This window comes from Erinaceus europaeus, chromosome 13, assembly GCF_950295315.1.
Source record: "Erinaceus europaeus chromosome 13, mEriEur2.1, whole genome shotgun sequence".
Taxonomy (NCBI): Eukaryota; Metazoa; Chordata; class Mammalia; order Eulipotyphla; family Erinaceidae; genus Erinaceus; species Erinaceus europaeus.
In genome coordinates, this window is record NC_080174.1 from 12024826 (window position 1) to 12048665 (window position 23840).

General features: G+C 45.7%; 1 protein-coding gene and 1 long non-coding RNA gene across 3 annotated transcripts in view; both read left to right on the forward strand.

Moving 5' to 3' along the window:
- The window catches only part of RMND1 (required for meiotic nuclear division 1 homolog), a 630052-nt gene extending 608139 nt beyond the window's left edge, over nt 1-21913 (forward strand). The window contains exons 6-13 of one of the 2 annotated variants that reach the window (XM_007516629.3): nt 183-222; nt 5017-5117; nt 6367-6473; nt 8363-8427; nt 10949-11025; nt 12628-12748; nt 20794-20910; nt 21729-21913. In XM_007516629.3, the coding sequence (XP_007516691.1) occupies nt 183-222; nt 5017-5117; nt 6367-6473; nt 8363-8427; nt 10949-11025; nt 12628-12748; nt 20794-20910; nt 21729-21770 (670 nt within the window). In that variant the 3' untranslated portion in view covers nt 21771-21913. The remainder of the gene's footprint in view (nt 1-182; nt 223-5016; nt 5118-6366; nt 6474-8362; nt 8428-10948; nt 11026-12627; nt 12749-20793; nt 20911-21728) is intronic. The other variant, XM_016185374.2, reaches the window with a different exon arrangement.
- On the forward strand, nt 17755-20106 carry LOC132542662 (uncharacterized). The gene is made up of 2 exons (XR_009553630.1): nt 17755-19455; nt 19774-20106. It is a non-coding gene; the product is annotated as an uncharacterized LOC132542662 (long non-coding RNA).
- Nucleotides 21914-23840: the final 1927 nt, after the last annotated feature.

Below are 23840 nucleotides of genomic sequence, written 5' to 3' on the forward strand. Positions count from 1 at the left end.
AAAGAATCTGCCAGGAATATAGGAATAAATCAGAGCAAGGCCCCAGCAACAAAATCCTGGTGACCAAAAACTAAATCAGTAGCACTCTGCATACATTCTAGAAGTTTCCTCAGCATGGCTTCATGTATGGTTATACAGAATGTCCTGCCTTTCCCTTAGTTGACTCTTTTCTTTTCAACCAGGGAAGGAGCTGCTGTGTTTTGGAACGTGAAAGACAGAACTGTAAGTATACAGGGTGGACATCCGGTTTCCTAAGACTCGTCAACTAGCGCTCAGAGACAGTGAGAAACTAGTCAAACAGGTCACCCACAGTTGATTTTTCTCTGTGTCATGTGACACTTGCTCCAGTAATTTTGGTCTTACAAAGCGCGTCTCCGATGTCTTGACTTCTCTGGGCACACGCTGATAGGTGGAGTCCGTACAAGCCGGCTACACTGCAGACAGGAGGAGGTCATGTTGTCCGTGGAAATCTACACAGGGAATAATACGCTCATTGTCCACTGGGAAGGTGGTTGACTGAGTCTGAATTGTGGTCCAATTTTCTTTTTCTTTTTTCTTTTTTATTATCTTTATTTATTGGATAGAGACAGCCAGAAATCAAGAGGGAAGGGGTGATAGAAAGGGAGAGAGACAGACAACTGCAACACTGCTTCACAACTCGCAAAGCTTTCCCCCTGCAGGAGGGACCGGGGGCTTGAACCTGTGCGCTCAACCAGGTGCACCACCGCCCGGCCCCCTGTGGTCCAATTTTCTAAAACTTGATCACTCACAGGAGATGATGTGTTCAGTCTCCCTCGCAGGGTGTGTTTGTGTCTGTTTCCACCATCACTGGGTTTCACTGCTCCGGGAGACATTTTCAGATGGGCAGACAGAGAGAAGCACAGAAAGACACCACAGCACCAAAACTTCCTTCAGTGGGGGGGGGGGGGGGGTTTGAGCCTGGATCGTGCCCATGGCAGCACGACTCAGGTGAGCTATCTTGCCAACCCAGGGTTTTGTTTGTTTGTTTTTTACGATAACCTCCTTCAGGGCAGTTTCTAATCTGCATCAAACTTTTTTATTTAGCTCAGTTGTTTTTCTTTGTTTCTTCTTAATTTGTTTATTATTGGATAGAGACAGAGAGAAATTGAGAGGGAAAGGAGGTATCGAGAGAGGGGAAAAGACAGACACTTATAGCCCTGATTCACCACTCATGAAGCTTTCCCCCTGCGGTGGAGACCAGGGACTTGAACCTGGGTCCTTGTACACTGTAGTGTATGCGCTTAACCACATGCCCCACTGCCTGGCCCCTAACTCAGTAGTCTGTTTAAAAAATTTTTTTAATCTTTATTTATTTGATAGAGACAGCCAGAAAGTGAGAGGGAGGGGAAGACAGAGAGAGAAGGAGACAGAGAGACACCTGCAGCACTGCTTCACCACTTGTGAAGCTTTCCCCCTGCAGGTGGGGACCAGGGGCTCGAACCTGGGTCCTTGTGCACTGTAACATGTGCACTCAACCAAGTGTGCACCACCCGGCCCCACTAACCAAGTAGTTTTTAATCTAGTGCTTTCTCCAAAGGAAATCATTGAACTTCTGTGTGATTCATGGTCTACAGGAACATTGATCTATACATTATTTACAGAAGCAAAAGGAAGTCTGTTAAGTATCTTTAGAGATAGAATGTATCACAAGTTTTTAAAACTCATGTGGGACAGTTCAGTTGTAATAGTAGGTTGTTAGATGTAGCTATGATAATGTCAGAGCTGGTTAGAAAGCAGGCCGTAACCGGAGTGGGAACTCACCCAGTAGAGTGTGTAACTCACCATGCCTGAGACTACTGGCTTGAGCCCCAGTACCTACCACATGTAAACAGCATGAACAGGGCGGAGGCAGACAGCATCATAGTTTTACAAAGAGAGTCTCAAGCCTAAGGCTCCAAAAGTCCCAGGTTCAGTCCCCATACTTACAAACATCTACGTGCATGCAGGGAAGGGGATTCCCGGAGAAAAAGAAATTCAAATATGGCAACAAATGTAAGTAAAATGTAACACAAACTGGCTATTGAGGTTGGGAAAATTTAACAGCTTGATGATACCTACTGGTTTTCAGGGATGCCGTCCTAAACACTCAGGCAGCTTTAGAATTGGAGTTTAAATTTAGAAAAAGCATTTTTGGAAAGCAGTTAATCCAAGTTGTAAGCCTGCAAGTCTTTGATCTAGCAACTGTTTAAAAAAATCATTCCCAGGCCAGCGGTGGCATAGTGGGTTAAGTGCACATGGCGCGAAGCGCAAGGACTGGCGTAAGAATTGCCATTCGAGCCCCTGGCTCCCCACCTGCAGGGAGGGCACTTCACAAGTGGTGAAGCACATCTGCAGCTGTCTTTCTTTCCCTCTCTCTGTCTTTCCCTCCTCTCTCCATTTCTCTCTGTCCTATCCAGTAAAGAAAAAATGGCCGCCAAGAGAAGTGGATTTGTAGTGCCTGCACCAAGCCCCAGTGATAACACTAGAGGTGAAATAAAATAAAATAATCATTCCCCTGAGGGCTAGAGAATAGATCAGCATGAGAGAGTGCCTGAGGTCACAGGTTGTCCCCAACACCATCTTATGCAGGAGCTGAGCAGTGCTCTGGTCTCTTCTTCTTTATCTTTCATAATAGAGAGATATTTTTTGAAGAATAATCCCAGCTTAAACAGAGTCTAAAAGAAGTCCTTGAAGACCCCTCAGTTACAGAAAAATCATCAAAACCACTAGATAACAAAAACAATTGACTAGCAGAAAGTCAGTGAGCAAGCAGTCTTGAGACTCTTTTTTTTTTTTTTTTAATTTTTTATTTAAGAAAGGGTTAGTGAACAAAAGCATAAGGTAGGAGGGGTACAACTCCACACAATTCCCAACACCCAATCCCCATAACCCACCCCCTCCCATGGTAGCTTTCCCATTCTCTAGCCCTCTGGGAGCATGGACCCAGGGTCGTTGAGGGTTGCAGAAGGTAGAAGGTCTGGCTTCTGTAATTGCTTCCCCGCTGAACATGGGCGTTGACTGGTCGGTCCATACCCCCAGTCTGCCTCTCTCTTTCCCTAGTAGGGTGTGACTCTGGGGAAGCTGAGCTCCAGGACACATTGGTGGGGTCTTCAATCCAGGGAAGCCTAGCCAGCATCCTGGTGGCATCTGGAACCTGGTGATTGAAAAGAGAGTTAACAGTCTTGAGACTCTTGAAGGAGTGAACCCCCGAGCCGAGGTCGTGCAACTTGGCAGGACAGACAGTGGGCCTTTATCACACTCTGCCTGCCTGAAGTCTGCAGGTTCTCCAGAAATGATTTTTTTGTTTTCCCACACAAGCTGGTGGTGCTTCATCCTTCCCATTCAGGAATTCTGCTTCAAATTGAACACTGAAGTGGAAGTAACCACAAGAAGCTTGCTAACTTGACTGGTTTTACAATCCAGAGACAAGGTTCAAGGCCCCTCCACTCCGCTCTTGGCTAAGGCAGATCCTCCTGGAAAGCGAACTCAGAAGAGTCTGACTGTGAGACAAGTAGCCACTTTGCCCAGACTTGGTCAGTGAGAGCTATGCCTTCTCCTTCCAGATGCCAAAGCATGTGTGTAACGTAGCTGGGCAGCCAGGCCTGGTTACGCTGTCAGAACGAATATGTGACTCTTCCTCTTAACGTGGTATGGTTTTGCATATGCAGTGAAATGAGTAAATACATAAATATTTTTTTTTATAAAAGACAAGATTCTGTAACCTGCGGGGTAGCACAGTAGATAAAGGACTGAACTCTCAAGCATGAGGTTCTGAGTTCAATCTCAGCTCTGTATGTGCTAAAGTGGTCTACTTCTCTCTCTCTCTCTTTCTCTCTCATAGATAAATACATCTTAGAGGGGCCAGGTGGTGGCACACTTGGTTGACTGAACGTGTTACAATGTTCATGGACTTAGGTTCAAGCCCTGTTCCCCTCCTTTAGGGAGAAAGCTTCATAAGTGGTGAAGAAGTGTTGCAGGGGTCTCTCTGTCACCCCCCTCCCTCTCAATTTCTGGCTGTCTCTAATAAATCAGTAAAGATAATTAAAAAATTAAAAATACCTTTTTAGAAAAATGCTTTAAAATAAAATGTAGGGTTTGTGTATGAATTCCTAAAGACTTAAACTAATTATGTTTTAAAATAAGCAGCAACATTGCCATGAGGTGTGTTGTGATATTCTGCTAGTGGACGGTAGACATAACCCCCACCCACCCCCACCCCCAGGGTAGGACAGTTAAATAAAAGTATCTTTGTGAAGGATAATAGCACTGGCGGGGCTGGGCGGTGGCACCTGGTTGAGCGCACATGGTACAATGTGCCAGGACTCTGGTTTGAGCCCCCAGTCCCCACCTGCAGGTGAAGCAGGGCTACAGGTGTCTCTCTGTCTCTCTCTTCTATTTCTCCCTTCCTCTCAATTTCTTTCTGTCTCTATTAATAAAGATAATTTAAAAAATTTTAAAAGAGAATAGCACTGAATGCGTTCATGTGCATAGCATGACCCCTACCTCATGTCAAAATCAAAACGTTGGTGTAGACATAGGGGAAAAAAAATCCATAGTACTACATACAGAATTTAACAATAGTTCTCTCTGGAGATTAGGAATTCAGGGGATCAGAGAGGGGCTGGTACTTCCTTAGCCCTCTGTGATGTTTAAATATTTGCAAGCACATCACGCGGACAGTTTTGAAAAGGTTTAACGATACAAAGCATGACATTACACGTACATGTACTTTTCTATGGGCTATGGGATTAGATCCTTTTTACTTTCTTCCTTCAGCTCACCGGTGCTTTCAGTTACAAAAACAAGTGAATCTATGGTTTTGATGACTTGAAGATGGGAGTGAATTTGCCTTTTTCTTAAAAGCTAAGCAGCAGAAGTGCCATCAAATGTAGTAAGGCCTGTTGTGGCCATTAGTGTTTCAACTCACTTTTTGTGTGCCAAGAATCAGATAGAGTCTCAGGTAATTCTTCTCTTTTCTTTTCTTTCTTTTTTTTTCTTTTATTTCCCTCCCCCTAGATGAAGCATGTGATGCAAGTTCTAGAAAAGCATGAGATTCAGCCCTACGAAATTGCACTAGTCCACTGGGAAAACGAAGAGCTGAACTACACAAAGACAGAGTAAGCAGCACGGGGAGATAGCATAGTGGCGATACAGACTGCGCGCCTGAGGCACCAAAGGTCTCGGGTTCAATCCTCTCCACCGCCAGAAGCCAGAGCTTCTGCTAGAAAGGAAGGAAGAGGGAAAGAGAGCAGAGTAAGCCGCTGCCTTACCCCGTCTATAAAAGGGAGACCTAAGTAAAGGAGGAAACAAGATGTGTGTGTGTGATATGGACCTGGAGCCTCAGGCATGCACTGTTTCCCCACTCTGAGGCCAGCTTTGTTTCATCCTGACAGACAGAGATGGAGAGTCCTCACAGCACATGCTTCCCGTCATGCTGTGATGCTCCCACGTGCCTCAACTTGAACCTGGGTCTTGCACACAACAAGGCAAATGCCCAACCCAGTTAGCCATCTCTCTGGTCCCTAGTGTTGGCAACTCTGGGGACTAATTGAAAGAAAAAGTTTTGGCGCAGATACGCAGCTAAAACAATATAATGGATGTTGGGAAATGTGACTTTGTTTTTAGCTTCTCAGATCATCCATAATTTAAATCTAGAAGACTGGGGCCAGGGAGACAACATGACAGTCATGCAAAAGACTCTCCTGCCTGAGGCTCAGAGGTCCCAGATTCAATTCTGAATACCACCATAAGCCAAGGCTGAGCAGTGCTCTGATCTGTCTGTCTCTCTATATATATCTTTCTCTCTTTCTCTCTCTTTCATTTAAAAAATAATGTATTAAGAAATAAAATCAAATAGATTGGAGCTGGTGAGATAGCATAATGGTCATACAAAAAGACTTTCACACCTGAGGCACCAAAAGTCTCAGGTTCAATCCCCAGCACCACCATAAACCAAAACAGAGCAGTACTCTCATAATAAATAACTAGTTTTAGCCCAATATGATCAGTTCCCTGGGGAGCTGGATCAGCAAAATCATGAAGCCGGGTGAAGGCCTGGTGTTACAGAAAGGCAGACACAGTCACTGCAGCTTGCCGCAAAGCGGAAGACACCTCTCTGTGGCCTTTCAGATTCGTGACTGAAGATGGGGACCTGGCTCAGCAGGACTTGGGGGTGGGAGGGCCTGGGTTCAATCCCTGTCACTGTCTGTGCCAGAGCTATTCTCCAGTATCCGTCTGTCTGTCTCTCTCTCATAAAATCTTGTTTAAAGAAACTAAAGGTTTAAAGAAATCAGGAGGGTGCTTCGCTGCTATAGTGTCTTTCCCTTTACTTTAAAAAAAAAAATTTATTATTATTCTTTTTCACAGGGGACAGTCCAAACTCCATAGAGGAGAAATCAGGTTAAACTCAGAGCTAGATTTAGACGATGCCATCCTAGAGAAATTTGCTTTCTCAAATGCTCTCTGCCTTTCAGGTAAGTTACTTCTCACCAGAGAATATATTACACCATTTTTATTTCATAGAGAGAAGTCTAAGTAGTGAAAATCTATTTCCAATTATGTCACAGAAGATTTAACAAAGAAAGCCTTAGCATTCTTTTCCAGTGTTGTTTGTTCACTTGTTTCTCCAAAAGAAAAAAAAAATTGACAGTATACAATGTATTATTTGCACAAAAATCACTTGTTTCTTTTTTCTTTGATCTTTATCAGATAGACAGCCAGAAATTGAGAGGGGAGAGGTAAATAGAGAGAGACACCTGCAGCCCTGCTTCACCACTTGCAAAGCTTTCCCCCTGCAGGAAGGGACCAGGGGCTTGAACCCAGGTCCTTGTGCATTGTAACACGCGTGCTTAACCAGGAGCGCCACCACCTGGCCCCAAGTCACTCATTTATTTGTTAAGAAATCTTATGCTCTCAAAACAAAAAATTTTTTCATAGCTTTATTCCTTTTGCTTCCTCTATGTGGTTGTTATGCTTGGCGTCTCTCTAATCCAAGCTGAGGAAACAGCTTTCTGTGGCTGGGCACATGCCTCTGGATATAAGATGTGCTCAGGGGGCCCACAAGTCAGTTCAGTGGATAGAGCACGTGCCTCACCGTGTGTAAGGCCCTGGGTTCGATCCCCAGCACCACACGGGAACACCAGGGCAGCACTCAAGGAACTCCAGGAATGGAGGATCAGAGCTTTGGTGTCTCTGCTCTCTCTCTCTTTTCCCCCTTCTGCTAGCCCCCCTCTAACAATAAAGACCAAAAATGGGCCTGGGAAGCAATTCAGAGGCATCACACACGTGCCAGGCCCCGGCTTCATCCACCAAAGTATCAGGGAGTCGGGCGGTAGCACAGCAGGTTAAGCGCCGGTGGCACAAAGCACAAGGACTCATGTAAGAATCCCAGTTCGAGCCCCCGGCTCCCCACCTGCAGGGGAGTCGCTTCACAGGCAGTGCAGCAGGTCTGCAGGTGTCTGTCTTTCTCTCCCCCTCTCGTCTTCCCCTCCTCCATTTCCCTGTCCTAGCCAACAACGACGACATCAGTAACAACAACAATAATAACAAGGGCCACAAAAGGGAATAAATACTTTAAAAAATTTTTTTCTGAAGTATAGGCTGGGCAGTAGCACACCTAGCTGAGTACACACGTCACCAGGTGCGAGGATCCAGGTTTGAGTCGTGGCTTGTAGGGGGAAAGCTTCAGGAGCAGTGGAGTAGTGCTGCCAGCGTCTCTCTCTGTCTCTTCTTTCTCACTTTTTTCTGTCATATCAGATAACAGAAGAAGGGAACAAAAAAACGTAAAAATGGCCACCAGGAGCAAAGGATTTATCTTGCAGGTGTCAAGCCCCAGCAGTAACCTTGATGACAGTAACAATAATAATAAGTGCTCCGGCAGGTGGATAAATCATTTGGACTCTCAGTTATGAGGTCCTGAGTTCAATCCTCGGCAGCAGATGTTACAGGAGTGATGTGTTTCTTTATCTCTCTCCTCTTACCTTTCTCATTAATAAATAAATAAACTATTAAAAAAACAATAACAGTAATAATTTAAAAAGAAATACAGGGGGCCAGTTGGAGATGCACCTGGTATAATGTGTGAGGACCCGGGTTCAATCCCCTGGTTCCCACCACCTGCAGGGGCAAAGCTTTGCGAATGCTGAAGCAGGGCTGCAGGTGTCTCTCTGTCTCTCTCCCTCGCTATCACCTCTTTCTCTTGATTTCTGATTACCTCTAGCCAATAAATAAAATAAAGGTAATACCAAAATTAAAAAAAAAAAAGAAATGTTTGTAGGAATGACTGGGGGTACTGTGCAGCGTGGCATCTAGTGTAGACATGAAAGCGGAGATTAATTTTCCATTGTTACTTTTCCCTCCCCAGTGAAACTGGCCATTTGGGAAGCATCGTTGGATAAGTTCATTGAGTCTATTCAGTCAATTCCAGAGGTAATTATACCTAATTTTATGATTGTTCCCCAGGATTGAGGTCTGTTGAGAGGGAAAGTACAGATTTTTCTGATGGTTACATATTTAGAATTTTAACAAAGTGATAATAAACACCAGGAAAGTTATATAACAGAGAGAGAAAGAAAGAGATAAAATGAAGACACAGGAATACATTGTTTTATTTTAAAAAAATATAAAACCCATGTTACTTTCCTATAAGAACACAATATTTTAATGTCAATGAACTCTCAACCCAAAAGCACTTTTTTTCTTTAAATCAAAGCACTACTACTGCCCAGGATTGGACCTGGTTCCTTTTGCACACAGACCGTGTGTGCTACTGCCCTGTATTCACAGCTCCTGATAACTTTTATTTATTTCTGTTCATCCGAACCCTGGTCAGCTCAGGCTTATGGTGGTGCAAGGGATCGAACCTGGAACCTTTGTTGTCTCATGCATGAAAGTCTTTTTGCATAACCACTATGCTATCTCCCCCAAATCAAACCTGATTTTTAAAAAATATTTATTTATTTATTCCCTTTTGTTACCCTTGTTTTATTGTTGTAGTTATTATTCGTTATTATTGATGCCGTCATTGTTAGGACAAAGAGAAATGGAAAGAGGAGGGGAAGGCAGAGGGGGGAGAGAAAGATAGACACCTGCAGACCTGCTTCACCACCTGTGATGCGACTCCTTTGCAGGTGGGGAGGTGGGGGCTTGAACCAGGATACTTACGCTGGTCCTTGTGCTTTGCGCCACCTGCGCTTATCCCGCTGCACTACCACCCAACTCCCCCCACACCTAAATTTTTAAATTTATTTTTATACACACACATATATATATACATATATATATATATATACACACACACATATATATATATATATACACACATATATATGTATATATATAAATATAGGGAGGGGGAGAGAGAGAAATGCAGAGGGAAGGGGGAAATTGAGAGACAGACAGACAGACATCTGTGGCACCACTTCACCATCCATGAAGCTTGCACTTGGGAACATGTGCAGTCGGCCTGGTGCTCCATCCCTGGCCCACACCTGAATCTTAAAGACTTTTTTTTTGCTAGAGAATGGAGGTAAGGAGGGAAGAAGCCGTAGCACCAACACTTTCCTCAGTGTGGTGGGGGCCAGACTTGAGCCTGCGCCATGCTCATGATAAGGCACTATCCAGGGGAACTATTTTGCCAGCTCTTTTTGCCTGATTTTTTTTTTAAGTATGTTACTTATTTTATTTTTGAGAGAGATGTAGAGAGAGAAAGACACAGAGTAGCACGAGAGCACTGCACAGCTCTGGCTTACTGCGATGCAGGGGGGGGGGGGGGATTGAACCTGGGACTTCAGAGCCTCAGGCAAGAGTCTCTGTTTTTTTCCTTTTTTTTTTTTTTTTTTTTAAATATTTTACTTATTTTCCCTTTTGCTGCCCTTGTTGTGATTATTGATGTCGTTGTTGTTAGATAGGACAGAAAGAAGTGGAGAGAGTAGGAGAAGACAGAGAAGGGGAGAGAAAGACAGACACCTGCAGACCTGCTTCACTGCCTGTGAAGCGACTCCCCTGCAGGTGGGGAGCCGGGGGCTCGAACCAGGATCCTTACTCCAGTCCTTGTGCTTTGCACCACCTGCGCTTAACCCGCTGCGCTACCACCCGACTCCCCTTTGCCTGAATTTTTAAATGGAAGTGTTTCCTCTCAAAAGGAGATTTTCACCACTTCATTTCATTAAAAAAAGAAAGAGAGAGAGGAAGAAAGAAAAGCACTAAATAATGCAGAAAATAGTGGTAGGAGAAATAGTTATTTCAGTACTTTAAACAGCATTGAAATTCTGTTTACTGATTATTTTTCTATTTCCAGTTATTCTTGGGAAAAGAGGCCCTGACTTTCCAGTAAGAGCACAGGAGTAGGTGTCCCCAAAAAATATTAGTCAGGAGGAAAAAAAAAAAGAACACAAATCTCTACCCAATGAGAAGTCTGAAGTCTCACTGTAGCTGTGTGTGTGTATGTGTCTGTGTGTGTGTGTCTGTGTGGGTGTGTCTGTGTGTGTGTCTGTGTGGGTGTGTGTGGGTGAGTGTGTGTGGGTGTCTGTGTGGGTGTGTGTGTGTCTGTGTGTGTGTCTGTCTGTCTGTGTGGGTCTGTGGGTGTGTGTGTGTCTGTGTGAGTGTGTGTGTGTGTCTGTGTGTGTGTGTGTGTGTTAGTGTGTTCAGCTCTGACTTGCATGGGGTAGGGATGGGGGTTTGAACCTGGGAGTTGAGAGCCTTGGGTATGAAAGTCTGTTGCATAGCTATTATGCTGCCTCTCCCCCACTCTGTAGTTCTATTTGGAAATCTTAGAGTGATAGACTGGGAGACACCAGTGACCTAAGAGAGGCCATTCACATAAGATTAGAGGGATATACTTCAGACTTTTCTTTCTGGTCCTAGTGGAAGAGTGTGTGTGTGTGTGTGTGTGTTTATACATTTTTATATAATATTTTATATTTATATGTGTCTTTTGTTTCCCACATAGTCTTTAAAAGCTGGAAAGAAAGTGAAACTATCTCATGAAGAAATAATGCAGAAAATGGGTGAGCTCTTTGCCCTAAGGTAAAATTCTTTTTTAAGAGCTTCAGGGTTTTTTAAAAAAAATACTTCTTATTTATTTATTATTGGATAGAGACAGAGAGAAATTGAGAGGGGAGGGAGAGATAGAGAGGGAGAGACAGACAGAGAGACACCTGCAGCCCTGCTTTACCACTCGTGAAGCTTTCCCCCTGCAGGTGGGGACCGGAGGCTTGGACCTGCATCCTTGCACACTGTAATGTCTGCACTTAAGCAGGTGCAACATCGCCTGGCCCCCTAAGGTAAAATTCTTAGATTTCCTGTACTCGATAATCGGAACATCCGCAGTATGTGTGCCTTGGGGGGGGTCTCAGCTGTTCCCATTTTCTTTTTGTGAGCAGCCTGGCCTGCTAGAAGCTGCTGGCAGGGCTATTGCAGGAGGCTATTGGGAATTAAAGAAAAAACTCTGTACAAAATCCTCATTACTAAGCTACATTAAACCTCCAGTAGATGTTCTTCAAAGGTAGAAAGATCTGTGGTAGAGCTTAGGTAGTGGTAATTCTCAGGAAGACTTCATCCCTGCATCGTAATGCTAACTAGACTCAATCACTACAGAAAAGCTGTGCAGGGCTGGGTGGTGGTGCAAGGAACCACCAGTTGAGTGCAAGGAACCAGGTTCGAACCCCCAATCCCCACCTGCAGGGGGAGAGCTTTGCAAGTGTTGAAGCAGGGCTGCAGGTGTCTGTCTCCTCCTTGTTCTCAATTTCTGACTATCTTTATCCTGTAAATAAAGATTTAAAAAACTGAAAGAAGGAAGGAAAAGAAAGAAAACCTCTGCACCCTAAGTAGGTGTATATTTGCTTGTCTGGGACTTGTCCTGCACAGGATACAGAAAGACCTGATAGTCACTACCCATGGAGGACAGGAAAGGTGAAGATAGAAAATGGAGCAGTGGTAAAGTTTTGGACTCTCAAGCATGAGGTCCCAAGTTCGATCCCCGGCAGCACATGTGCCAGAGTGATGTCTGGTTCTTTCTCTCTCCTATCTTTCTCATAAATTAATAAAATCTTTTAAAGAAAAGAAAAAGAAAGAAAATGGGGCAGCTTTTATTTACCCTTTTCTTTCTTTACTGTTTGGACCATGTGATCACCTGTTTACCAAAGAAAATGTGCATGTATACTATAAATATTTTAAAGGGGAAAAAGACTAGAACTAGAAAACAAAGCTTTTTTTCTCTATTCTGCATTTAGTTGGAGGTGTTTTAGTTCTTTGATAAGATTTTATTTTTGTTTCTCAGAAGTCAAGGATCATCAAGTTCAAATATTTTTAAATTTATTTTATTATCCTTACTTATCGGATAGAGACAGCCAGAAATTAAGAGAGAAAGGGGAGATAGAGAGTGGGAGAGAAAGAGAGACACTTGCAGCCCTGCTTCACCACTCACAAAGCTTTCTCCCTGCAGGTGGGGACTGGGGGATTGAACCCAGGTCCTTGTGCATTGTAGCATGTGCGTTCAACCAGGTGCACAGCCTTACCCTGCCCTGTTCAAATGATTTTGTAAAGTACGACTAAGTAAGACTTATAACATGATTTTAAATCAAGTTTAAAAAGTAATGCTGTTTCTTTTTTTTTTTTTTTCCTTTTAAGACATAGGATAAATTTGAGTTCAGATTTTTTGATCACTCCTGATTTCTATTGGGACAGAGAAAATCTGGAAGGACTATATGATAAAACCTGTCAGTTCCTGAGCATTAATCGTAGAGTTAAGGTATGTATCTTGCACTTTCATTTAAAAGACTACGTTGCCTATAATGTATATGACTTATATGAAGAGAAATATTTTATTTGTGAAATTTTAAGTCAATATGCAAAGATAACCTTTGCAAAGATAACCTGTCAAAAATCAGTTAAGACTATAGATTTCCTCTTTCCCTTTTTGTCAGTTTTCCACTTAATGAACTAAATAGATATTTCTAATACTTGCTTTTACAGATAAGAGAAAATTGTGAGAGTTTGGAGGCCTTGAGTTCTATTACAGAGTTTCTGTCATGGGGGCCTGGGCAGTACTGCACCAGGTTAAGTGTACATAGTATGAAGTGTAAGGATCCTGGTTTGAGCCCCGTCTCCCCACCTTTAGGGGGGGTCGCTTCACGAAAAGTAAAGCAGGTCTGCTGGTGTCTCTCTTTCTCTCTTCCTTTCCCTTCTGTCCTATCCAAAAAAATAGAAAGTATGGCAAGGGGGCCGGATGGTAGTACAACAGGTTAAGCGCACATGGCATGAAGCGCAAGGACCAGTGTAAGGATCCCTGTTTCAGACCCCGCTCCCCATCTGCAGGGGGGTTGCAGGTCTGCAGGTGTCTTTTTCTTTCCTCCTCTCTGCCTTCCCGTCCTCTCTCAACTTCTCTCTGTCCTAGCCAATAAATAAATAAATTAATAAATAATAAATAATAAATAGCCACAGGAACAGTGGATTCGTAGTGCAGGCACTGAGCCCCAACAATAACCCTGAAGGCAAAAAAAGTTTCACTGATCTGCTCTGGCTTGTGGTACTGGGGTTTGAACCTGGAAGCCTCAGGCATGAAGGTCTCTTTGCATGACCATTATGCTATCTCCCCCGCCCACCAGTATGGGATTCAAACTGTGACAACAAGCAAGAATAGAAGTAACTATCTCAAGGCATCCTGGGAGGGTCTAGGAGGTGCTCAGTGGGCAGAGCACCTGCCTCCCATGAATGAGAACCTGCTCGAGACCATACAGCTGAGCCCAGGCGCTGCCAGGCCAGTTGCTCAATGCCAGTGGGAAACTCAGTGGTGTGACCACTTTGGAGTCTTAACCTGAGCTATGAAAACAGTGCCCCAGCACAGCAGGCTCTCGGTCCTCTACTGCGCACGCCAGGAGGACGCTTGCTGTGTACTGACCCAGTCATGCAGACAAGTGGAAGTCTCAGAACAAAGGCCTGCTGGGACCTGGAGATAACAAACACAACAAGTATCCGACCGCGCGCCAAGGCCTGAGTTCAGATCTCAGCACCGTCACCAGTGGTAGATGCAGATGTAGCGGCAGCATCAGCGGTCAGTGGTAGCGCACTGCGTTAGTATCCCTCCTCTCTTGTTTCTTAAGTAGAGAAATGAAGGGACCAGGCGGTGCACTGGATTAAGCACACATTGTACAAATGGCAAGGACCTGCACGAGGATCCCAGTTCAAGCCCCCAGCTCCCCACTGTAGCTTAGAGAGCAGTAAAGCAGATCTGCAGGTGTCTCTCTTTCTTATTCCCCCTCTATCTTCTCCTCCCCTCTCAGTTTCTCTGCCCTATCAAAAAAAAAAAAAAAAAGGCCTCTAGGAACAGTGGATTCATAGTGCAGGCACCAAGCCCAGCAATAACCCTGCAGGTGACAGAGAGAGAGAGAGAGAGAGAGAGAGAGAGAGAGAGAGATGAACAAGTTGAGCCAGAGAAGCAACTCCAGCCCTGAGATAATTTCCCCTGGTACCACATTAATAAAACCAAGCTATTTTAAGAGCTGGAATTCAAGATTCCTTTAAATTATTGTTATCAGTTGCATATTCCTGCCACATTTTATTGGATTCTATGTTAGGAACTGGGATATGGTCTAGATAAGAGGAGACATAGCAGTGTCTTAGGACAAAATGGGAGTCACAGGAAATTAGAGCTTTCCCCTGTCCTTCCTTTAAAACACAGCAGTGAGAGTGGAGAGAAGATACTTTCCCCTTCCGCGGGTGCTGAACAAACCAGAGGCAGGAGGATGGGGCTCGTGGGCCCCAAGGTCAGGGAAGATGTTCTAGCCCTGTAGGAAGTAAGTACCTTCCAGGCCTGATGGCCACATGGGTTTGAACTCCATTTTCAGGTGGTGGATTTGGACATTTTATTTTATGAAACAACAGAAACCAAATTCCCTTGACAACCAGCAAACTTGCAGGAACCCTGCTCCCAGGCCAATGTGTCAGTCTCGCCAATGCCTGGATCTTATTATAATCACCATCTCCTCGGCTTGATCCCATGTCAACAGCCAGTTGTCCTTAAGTTCATTCTTACCTCACTCGGAGGCATATCTGCTGTCTCATCTGCCCCAGGAGCTAGAAAGCAAACCTCAGAGTTCTCCAGGTGCCTAACTCAAAGTATCTTCTCAGCATCCCAAATGCAGTGAAGATTAGCTGGGTAGCCAGGGGGTAGTGCAGTGGGTAAAGCTCTGAACTTGACAGCATGAGGTCCCAAGCCCAGTCCCTGGCATCATGTGTGCCAAAGTGGTTCTCTCTCTCTGTCTCCTCTCTTATTTTCTTTCTGTCATTGATAAATCCACAAATCTTAAAAATAAAGCGGTCCCAGTTTTTCTGATTCTCAGCTAGGGTCTATTCAGTTTATTGACCTTAGTCTTTAGCTCCCCCCCCCCCTTTTCTTTATTTGGCCATTAGCATTTTCTTTCTTTTTTAAAGATTTTATTTATTAATGAGAAAGAACCAGACATCACTCTGATACATGTGCTGTCAGGGTTTGAACTCAGGACCTCACGCTTGAGAGTCCAGTACCTTATGCTTTACCCGCTGTGCCAGCTTAAGGAGCTTGGTAGTGGTGCACTTGATGAGTGCATGTGTCACCATCCATGAGGACCAGGTTCAAAGCCCCTGGTCCCCACCTGCAGGGAACAAGCTTCCCAAGTAGTAGTGCTACAGGCATCTCTCTCACCCTCTCTGTCTCTATCGTGAAAGAAAAAGAGAAACCGGCCACCAAGAGTGCAGTCTTAGAATCTAAAAAAGGCAGTGGGCAATTATTATTATTATTATTATAACCAAGCTACTTGGGAATTTGGTTTTCTTTGGAAATTCCCAACGTCCACTCTTCAGGGTGCTTGTGACTGTGCTAGAGTGGTCATGTGAGTCCAGGATAACCCCCCAGTTTCGCTTATGTGGTGCCAGGAAAGGAGCCTAGGACCTCAGCCATGCTTGATACCAGAGTGGTCTCCCTAGCCCAGCTTTTTCACTGTGTATCAAGAGAAAGTGAGAACCGAACGCTGCTCCACCCTCCATGGTGCTCCCTGGTTGCTGTGCATGGTGCTGAGAGAGGAGAGACCCCCACAGCCCTGCCCACCCTCCATGAGCTCCCTGGGTGCTGTGCAAGGTGCTGAGAGAGGAGAGACCCCATAGCCCTGCCCACCCTCCATGAGCTCCCTGAGTGCTGTGCATGGTGCTGAGAGAGGAGACACCCCCACAGCCCTGCCTCACCCTCCATGGGGCTCCCTGGGTGCTGTGCATGGTGCTGAGAGAGGAGAGACCCTCACAGCCCTGCCCACCCTCCATGAGCTCCCTGGGTGCTGTGCATGGTGCTGAGAGAGGAGACACCTCACAGCCCTGCCTCACCCTCCATGGGGCTCCCTGGGTGCTGTGCATGGTGCTGAGAGAGAAGACACCTCACAGCCCTGCCTCACCCTCCATGGGGCTCCCTGGGTGCTGTGCATGGTGCTGAGAGAGGAGAGACCCCCACAGCCCTGCCCACCCTCCATGAGCACCCTGGGTGCTGTGCATGGTGCTGAGAGAGGAGACACTCCACACCCCTGCCTCACCCTCCATGGGGCTCCCTGGGTGCTGTGCATGGTGCTGAGAGAGAGACCCCCACAGCTCTGCCCACCCTCCATGAGCTCCCTGGGTGCTGTCCATGGTGCTGAGAGAGGAGACCCCCCCCCCCCCAGCCCTGTCCCATCTATTCCTCTTTGTTTCATAATGAATAAATGAGTCTTGGGGCTAGGCAGTCAGTACAATAGGAAAGGCCAAGGTTCAAGCCCAGCCTTCACCTGCCAAAGGGAAGCTTCCTGAGCAGTGCTGCAGGTGTCTCTCTGCTTCCCTCAACTTCTTTGTATATATACTTTGATTGATTCTAACAGGACAGAAATCAGGAGGGTAGGACATAGGGAGAGACCCAGAGAGACACCTGCAGACCTGCTTTCCCACTCATGAAGCTTCCCCCCTCCAGGTGGGGAGTGGGGGCTTGAACCTTGTGCATGGTAACAGGTGCACTCCACCAGGTGCACCACTGCCCAGCCCCTCTCTGCTTTTCTCTCTCTTCCCTCTTAATTTCTCTGTCTCTATCCAATAAAAAAAAAATCATAAAAAAAATAACAGGGAGTCAGATGGTAGTGCAGCAGGTTAAGTGAAGGTGGTGCGAAGCGCAAGGACCGGTATTAAGGATCCTGGTTCAAGCCCCTGGCAGGGGAGTCGCTTCATAGGTGGTGAAGGACCGGCATTAAGGATCCTGGTTCAAGCCCCTGGCAGGGGAGTCGCTTCATAGGTGGTGAAGGACCGGCATTAAGGATCCTGGTTCAAGCCCCTGGCAGGGGAGTCGCTTCATTGGTGGTGAAGGACCGGCATTAAGGATCCTGGTTCAAGCCCCTGACAGGGGAGTCGCTTCATAGGTGGTAAAGCAGGTCTGCAGGTATCTGGCTTTTTCTCCTTCTCTCAGTCTTCCCCTCCTCTCTCTCTGTCCTAGCCAACAACGATGACAACAATCAACAACAATAACTTAAACAATAAAACAACAAGGGCAACAAAATGGAATATTTTCAAAAATTAAATAATAGTTAAATAAATCTTATATTTATTCCCTTTTTTGTTGTCCTTGTTTTATTGTTGTAGTTATTGTTGTTGTTATTGATGTCGTTGTTGGATAGGACAGAAATGGAGAGAGGGAGTCGGGCGGTGGCGCAGTGGGTTAAGCGCACGTGGCGCAAAGCGCAGGGACCGGCGTAAGAATCCCTGTTCGAACCCCGGCTCCCCACCTGCAGGGGAGTCGCTTCACGGGCGGTGAAGCAGGTCTGCAGGTGTCTATCTTTCTCTCCCCCTCTCTGTCTTCCCCTCCTCTCTCCATTTCTCTCTGTCCTATCCAACAACAAAGCAACGTCAACAATGGCAATAATAACCGCAACGAGGCTGCAACAACTAGGGCAACAAAAAGGGGAAAAATGGCCTCCAGGAGCGGTGGATTCATGGTGCAGGCACCGAGCCCAGCAATAACCCTGGAGGAACAAAAAAAAAAAAAAAGAAATGGAGAGAGATGGGGAAGACAGACACCTGCTTCACTGCCTGTGAAGTGACTCCCCTGCAGATGGGGAGCTGGAGGCTCAAACTGAGTTCTGTACGCCGATCCTTGCGCTTTGTGCCACCTGCGCTTAACCCACTGCACTACCACCCGACTCCCTAAATAAATATTTAATAAGAATAATAAACTTCTCTAAATAATCTCGGAGATGAAAATAATAGTAATATCATTGAGACTGTGAGGTGTGCACACGTGACTGTGATCTAAGAAGCATCTCTTCACAAGGACAAGGTCAGGGTTTGGGAGATGTCCTCCAAAAGTGAGAATGGCCTGGAGACAGTGCCGTGGGCAAAGCACTGGACTTGCAATCTGAGACGCTAGGTGTTTCCTGCCACTGAGCTGCAGTGCTCTGGGCTTTTTTCTCAAAAAATTTATTCAGTTTTTGTTTAGAAGAAGCATCAGATTGTCTAGTTAAGACAATTGGCAAGTTTTGGCAATCTATAAATCTTTGGAAGTGTTGAATAAGCTTACGATGAGGAAGTGGAGAAAGAAAAGGTTCTTGAGTCATGAGTTCAAACCGAAGCAGGGTCAGTATTTAGAAGGGAGAAGCGAGCCTAAGGAGGGGTGTGTTTATGTAAGATCAAGCCACCAGTAAAAATAGGAGCAAGAGGCACGCATGGCTTAGAGGCCACAGAATATCTGACCCACGGTCGGTGAGACCAGTTCCTGAATGTGTATCTGTGACTTGTCTGCAGTCTCTTCTGGGCAAACCTCCCTGCACCTCAGCACACCCCAGGCGACACCCTCTGGGGGAAACCTGACTGACTGTTCTTCAGAATTTGCTTTCGGTGCCCCCAAATTTCCAAAGGAACACAGGGAGACTACGACTGGGTCACTTCCAGAGGTCCCAAGTTGAGGCTCAGAGACTCCATTTTCTTTTGAGCCACTCTCCCCGCTTGTAAGGGAGGTGTCAGAAACAGGACCTCTGCGTTTGTCTTAAGAGCAGTGCCATTATTGGAGTGTGGGAGATACATAATGGTTACGCAAACTGATTCTCGGGCCTGAGACTCCCAGGTGCCAGGTTCAATCAGCCAAAGCTGAGCAGTGCTCTGGGTTTAAAAAAACAGTGCCACCTAGTGGCAGGTGTGTCACACATCTGTTAGTGTCCTGGGACTTGACAGTGGATGGGGCTTCAGTTTTAGATGGTAAAATTTTTCCCCTATAGGTGGGGACTGGGGGCTTGAACCTTGGGTCCTTACACATTGTAATATGTGTGTTCAACCAGGTACGCCACCACCCAGCCCCAGAGTAGGTCATTAGATTATGTCCCAGGATGCTTCACTGCTTGTGAAGTGACTCCCCTGCAAGTGCAGAGCTGGAGGCTCCAAAATGCTTTCTACCAAAATAAAAACTTATTTCTCAAAGTACATAAGGTCCCTGGGGGTCGGGCTGTAGCGCAGCGGGTTAAGCGCAGGTGGCGCAAAGCACAAGGACCGGCATAAGGATCCCGGTTCGAACCCCGGCTCCCCACCTGCAGGGGAGTCACTTCACAGGCGGTGAAGCAGGTCTGCAGGTGTCTGTCTTTCTCTCCCCCTCTCTGTCTTCCCCTCCTCTCTCCATTTCTCTGTCCTATCCAACAACGAAATGACAACAACAATAATAACTACAACAATAAAACAACAAGGGCAACAAAAGGGAATAAATATTTAAAAAATAAAAAACAAAAAAAATTTTAAAAAAAAGTACATAAGGTCCCAAAACTCTCTAATCACAAAAAAAAGTATAGGAGTTATATACAAAAGGATTGTTTGTCATTATCTGTAATTAATCCATGCTAAGAATTCTTGCAAGCATGCCTTCTAAAATCCTTCAGTTTTGGTTGTACTGCATCAATACACTGGATTAAAATTTTTATTTGCGGGGGGGGGGGGCAGAGGACCACTCCATTTTATATTCTGTTTGTGTGTATCTCTGTCTTTATGCTGTGCTGGGGATAGAACTCAGAACCACAGGAATGAGAGATACGCTCCACCACTCAACCACCTCCCTAGGTGCCCGAATTTGCCCTTCTTAACTGATAAAAACCCAACGGCAATGCCAGAAAGATGCCCAGAGTTTGCAATTACATGGCCCAGCCCAGCCCCTGGAACACTGAGGGAAGCCCAGCCCCTTTCTATCCAAAAGCCAGCCTAGGCTTTATCAAAGTCAGCCACCAGGGAGACAGCCAAGGCAGACGCCAGAGACTTAGGGCCTTAAAACGTGTGTGTGTGTGTGTGTGTGTGTGTGTGTGTGTGTGTGTGTGTGTGTGTGTAGACAGCATAATGGTTATGCAAACAGATTCTCATTCCTGAGGCTCTAAAGTCCCAGGTTCAATCCCCTGTGACCAAAGCTGAGCAGTGCTCTGGTGTTTTAATCTCCCTCTGCATCTCTCTCAAAAATAAAATTTTTTTTTAAAAAGTTTGTGTACCTTCTCAACTTTCTAAAGAAATCAGATGTATCCAGATAGATTTGTGAGCCAGGCACACGGGTTGGTTGCCTTTGGGGAAGAGGACTGAAAAGCAAGAAGAGCTCACTGCTCAGAGGTCAGACCTTGAGCAGGCCCCTCCGTGCCTGTTACTTCCAGCTCTGGCAGAAGGTGGTGCTGGGGTTTGGACATGTGACCTCTCGGCTTTCAGGCATGCAGGTCCTGTGCTCCGCTGGGCTGGGCTAGCTCCCCGGCCCATCCTTGCACTGCTGTTTATGTGGAGGACGCTGTGATGTTTCTGGTGCAGGTCATGAACGAGAAACTGCAGCACTGCATGGAGCTCACAGACCTGATGCGGAACCACCTGGCAGAGAAGCGGGCACTGCGCCTGGAGTGGATGATCGTTATCCTCATCACCATAGAGGTGAGGCGCTTTTCCTTGGGAAGCTGACCAAACTCCAGCCCCAGAAACAGAAATGATGGGGTGGGGGCTTGGAGTGAGTGGGTGGCTGGCTGTGTTCTCGTGGTGAAGTCTGCTTCAAACGACTATTTTGTGAATGACTGTTTTGCAAATACAGGGTGTGTGTGTATACATACACACACATATATACAAACATACATATATATTATTTATATATATATATGTATTTTTTTAATGGGACACATACCAGCTTTGGCTTATGGTGGTGCTGAGGATTGAACCTGTAATCTTTGGTGCCTCAGGCGTGGTCCCTAGCCCTCACAGTAATCTTTTTTTAAGCTCCATTTCAGAAGATAGTATACAGAATATGCTTTTTTTCCCACCAGGGTTATTGCTGGGACTTGGTGCCTACGCAGTGTATTCACTCTTCCCAGCCACCCCTCTTTTTAAAAATTTGATAGAGCAGAAGTTGAGGGGGGGGGGAGAAATATCAAAAGGGAGAGAAAAAGGTACCTGCAGCACTGCTTCACCACTTCTGAAGCTTCACTGCAGGTGGGGACCAGGGCCTTCAACCTGGACCCTTGAGTATTGGACTGTGTATACTAATTAGCCAGATGCACCACCAGGCAGGCCCCTCTAGTTGCACCTTTATGATACATTACTGGGTCTGCCCACAACACTCCCCAGGCCTCAGAGAGACAAATGGGAGAGACAAATTTACTCTCCTGTCAGGAATGTCTCTGAATTCCTCACTGCCCTGCAAGTCACTTTTGCTGGTACCAATGGTCTGTTACGGAACTGATAATTCTGTCATCCCCAAGGTAATGTTTGAGCTGGGACGAGTATTTTTCCATATCAAATGAAGGCCAAAGGAGGTGTCACTGCAAGAGATACCGAAGTTCTACAATCAAAACTAAGTGTTCACTTTTTAATTATACTTAGTAGGTATTTCGTAAAACCAAGAACTTGTGATCCTCCACTGCTTGAATAAAGATGAATCACCTAGTATGTGTCTGCAACTCTTTTGACAGTTTAAAAGGAAAATGGTTCAAACTTTTTTTTTTAAAAAAAAGATTTTATTAATTAATGAGAAAGATAGGAGAGAAAAAGACCCAGACATCACTCTGGTACATGTGCTGCCAGGAATCAAACTCAGGACCTCATGCTTAAGAGTCCAAAGCTTTATCACTGCACCACCTCCCGGACCACATGGCTCAAACTTTTAAGCAACCTTGGGTAAGTTTCACCGAGGAGATCTTAGCAGTCTTTGGGCACTGCAGAACCTATGGCCAGGGCATCTCGATCCTGCCTCTGGTCGAAAACCACACAGCAACTGGGGGTGTTGAAATTAACAAAAGGCTTTGGATGGCAAAGATGAGCTTTCTCTACCAGTCACTGGAGCCTGGCTGCTCCATAGCACTTTGGCCTTTTTCCTAAAGTATTTCCCATCTAATAGTGTCAGGTGAGACAGAGAGAGAGAGATGGATGATAGCATAGACAGGAAGAAAGAAGCCCGAGCATTCCTCTGGGGTGTGTCAAAGCTGGAACTTCTTGCATTCAAACCCTCGCACAGCCGCTGCGCTCTTTTCCGAGGTCACTGTGCCTTCTGGTCACCGGTCCTCCCCGCCTAGTCTGTGTTCTTAGTGTATGGCCAGGAAGTGGCTCAGCTGGGAGAGCACAGGACTTGCGGCCAGAGGCTCCTGGCTCCTTCTCTGGTACTGCATGTAGCAGTGACCCCCGACTCCTTCCCCATGAGAAACAGGTCTAGCCTGCACATATTTTGAAGAGATTTTAAGAAGGCTAGGGAATAGTTCACCTGGAAAAGCAAGCATGTATGGTCACCACGGCATCCTGGATTTGAGCCCTGGCACCACACTTGCATCTGGACAGCACAGGGGAAGCTCCTTGGATGGTGGCATGGTGCTTTTATTTCTGAACCAGAGCACTACGCAGCTCTGGCTTACAGTGGTGTAGGGCACTGAACCTTGGATTTGAGCCTCTCCCATGAAAGTCTTTGTACAACAAGTATGCTGTCGCCTCAAGTATGCTGTCGCCTCAGACCTATAGTATCACTTTAAATTTTTTTTTTTTTTTTTTACTTTTTTAACCAGAGCACTGTTCAGCTCTGGCTTATGGTGGTACGGGGGATTGAACCTGAGACTTTAGAGCCTCAGGCACGAGAGTTTGTTTTGTATAACCATTATGCTATCTACCCTCTGCCAATAATTTTTTTTTTAAAGATTTTATTTATGAGAAAGATAGGACAAAGAACCAGACATCACTCTGGCACATGTGCTGCTGGAGATCGAACTCAGGACCTCATGCTTGAGAGTCCAAAGCTTTACCACTGCACCACCTCCTGGACCACACTTTGAAATATTTTATTAAAATAAATCTTGTCACTGACACTATGAACCACCACTCCCAGTGGCTTTTGTTTTTCAATTTTATTTGATGGGACAGAAATTTGGGGGTGGGAAGGATGGAGAAACACCGGTAGACCTGCTTCATCACTTGTGAAGCCGCTTCCCTCCCTCTGCAGGTAGGGAGTAGGAGTCTCAAACCCAGGTCCCTGTACATTGTAACATGCACTCAACCAGGTGCAGCACCACTGAGCCCTGTGTTAACATTTCTTAGAAAGCAAAGTTCCTCCCTTTACCTTAATGTGCACTGCCTCTGGCCCTTCTCCACAAGGCACTACTTGCTAAAAAACACTATATGCTACACATCATAGACAGTTATTTTACACCAAATAGAACCATTACATAGTATTCCACCAAGATACTTAGCTGTTGATACTATGTTTCTGCCCTTACTGGTGACATGGCAGGGGAGCATCCTGGTCTTTCAGGCACACTTGAAGAGGACCTGTGCAGGGGACCTAGACATCTGTTGCCAGGAAGCATGGGCCATGAGCCCAAGCTCAAAACTGT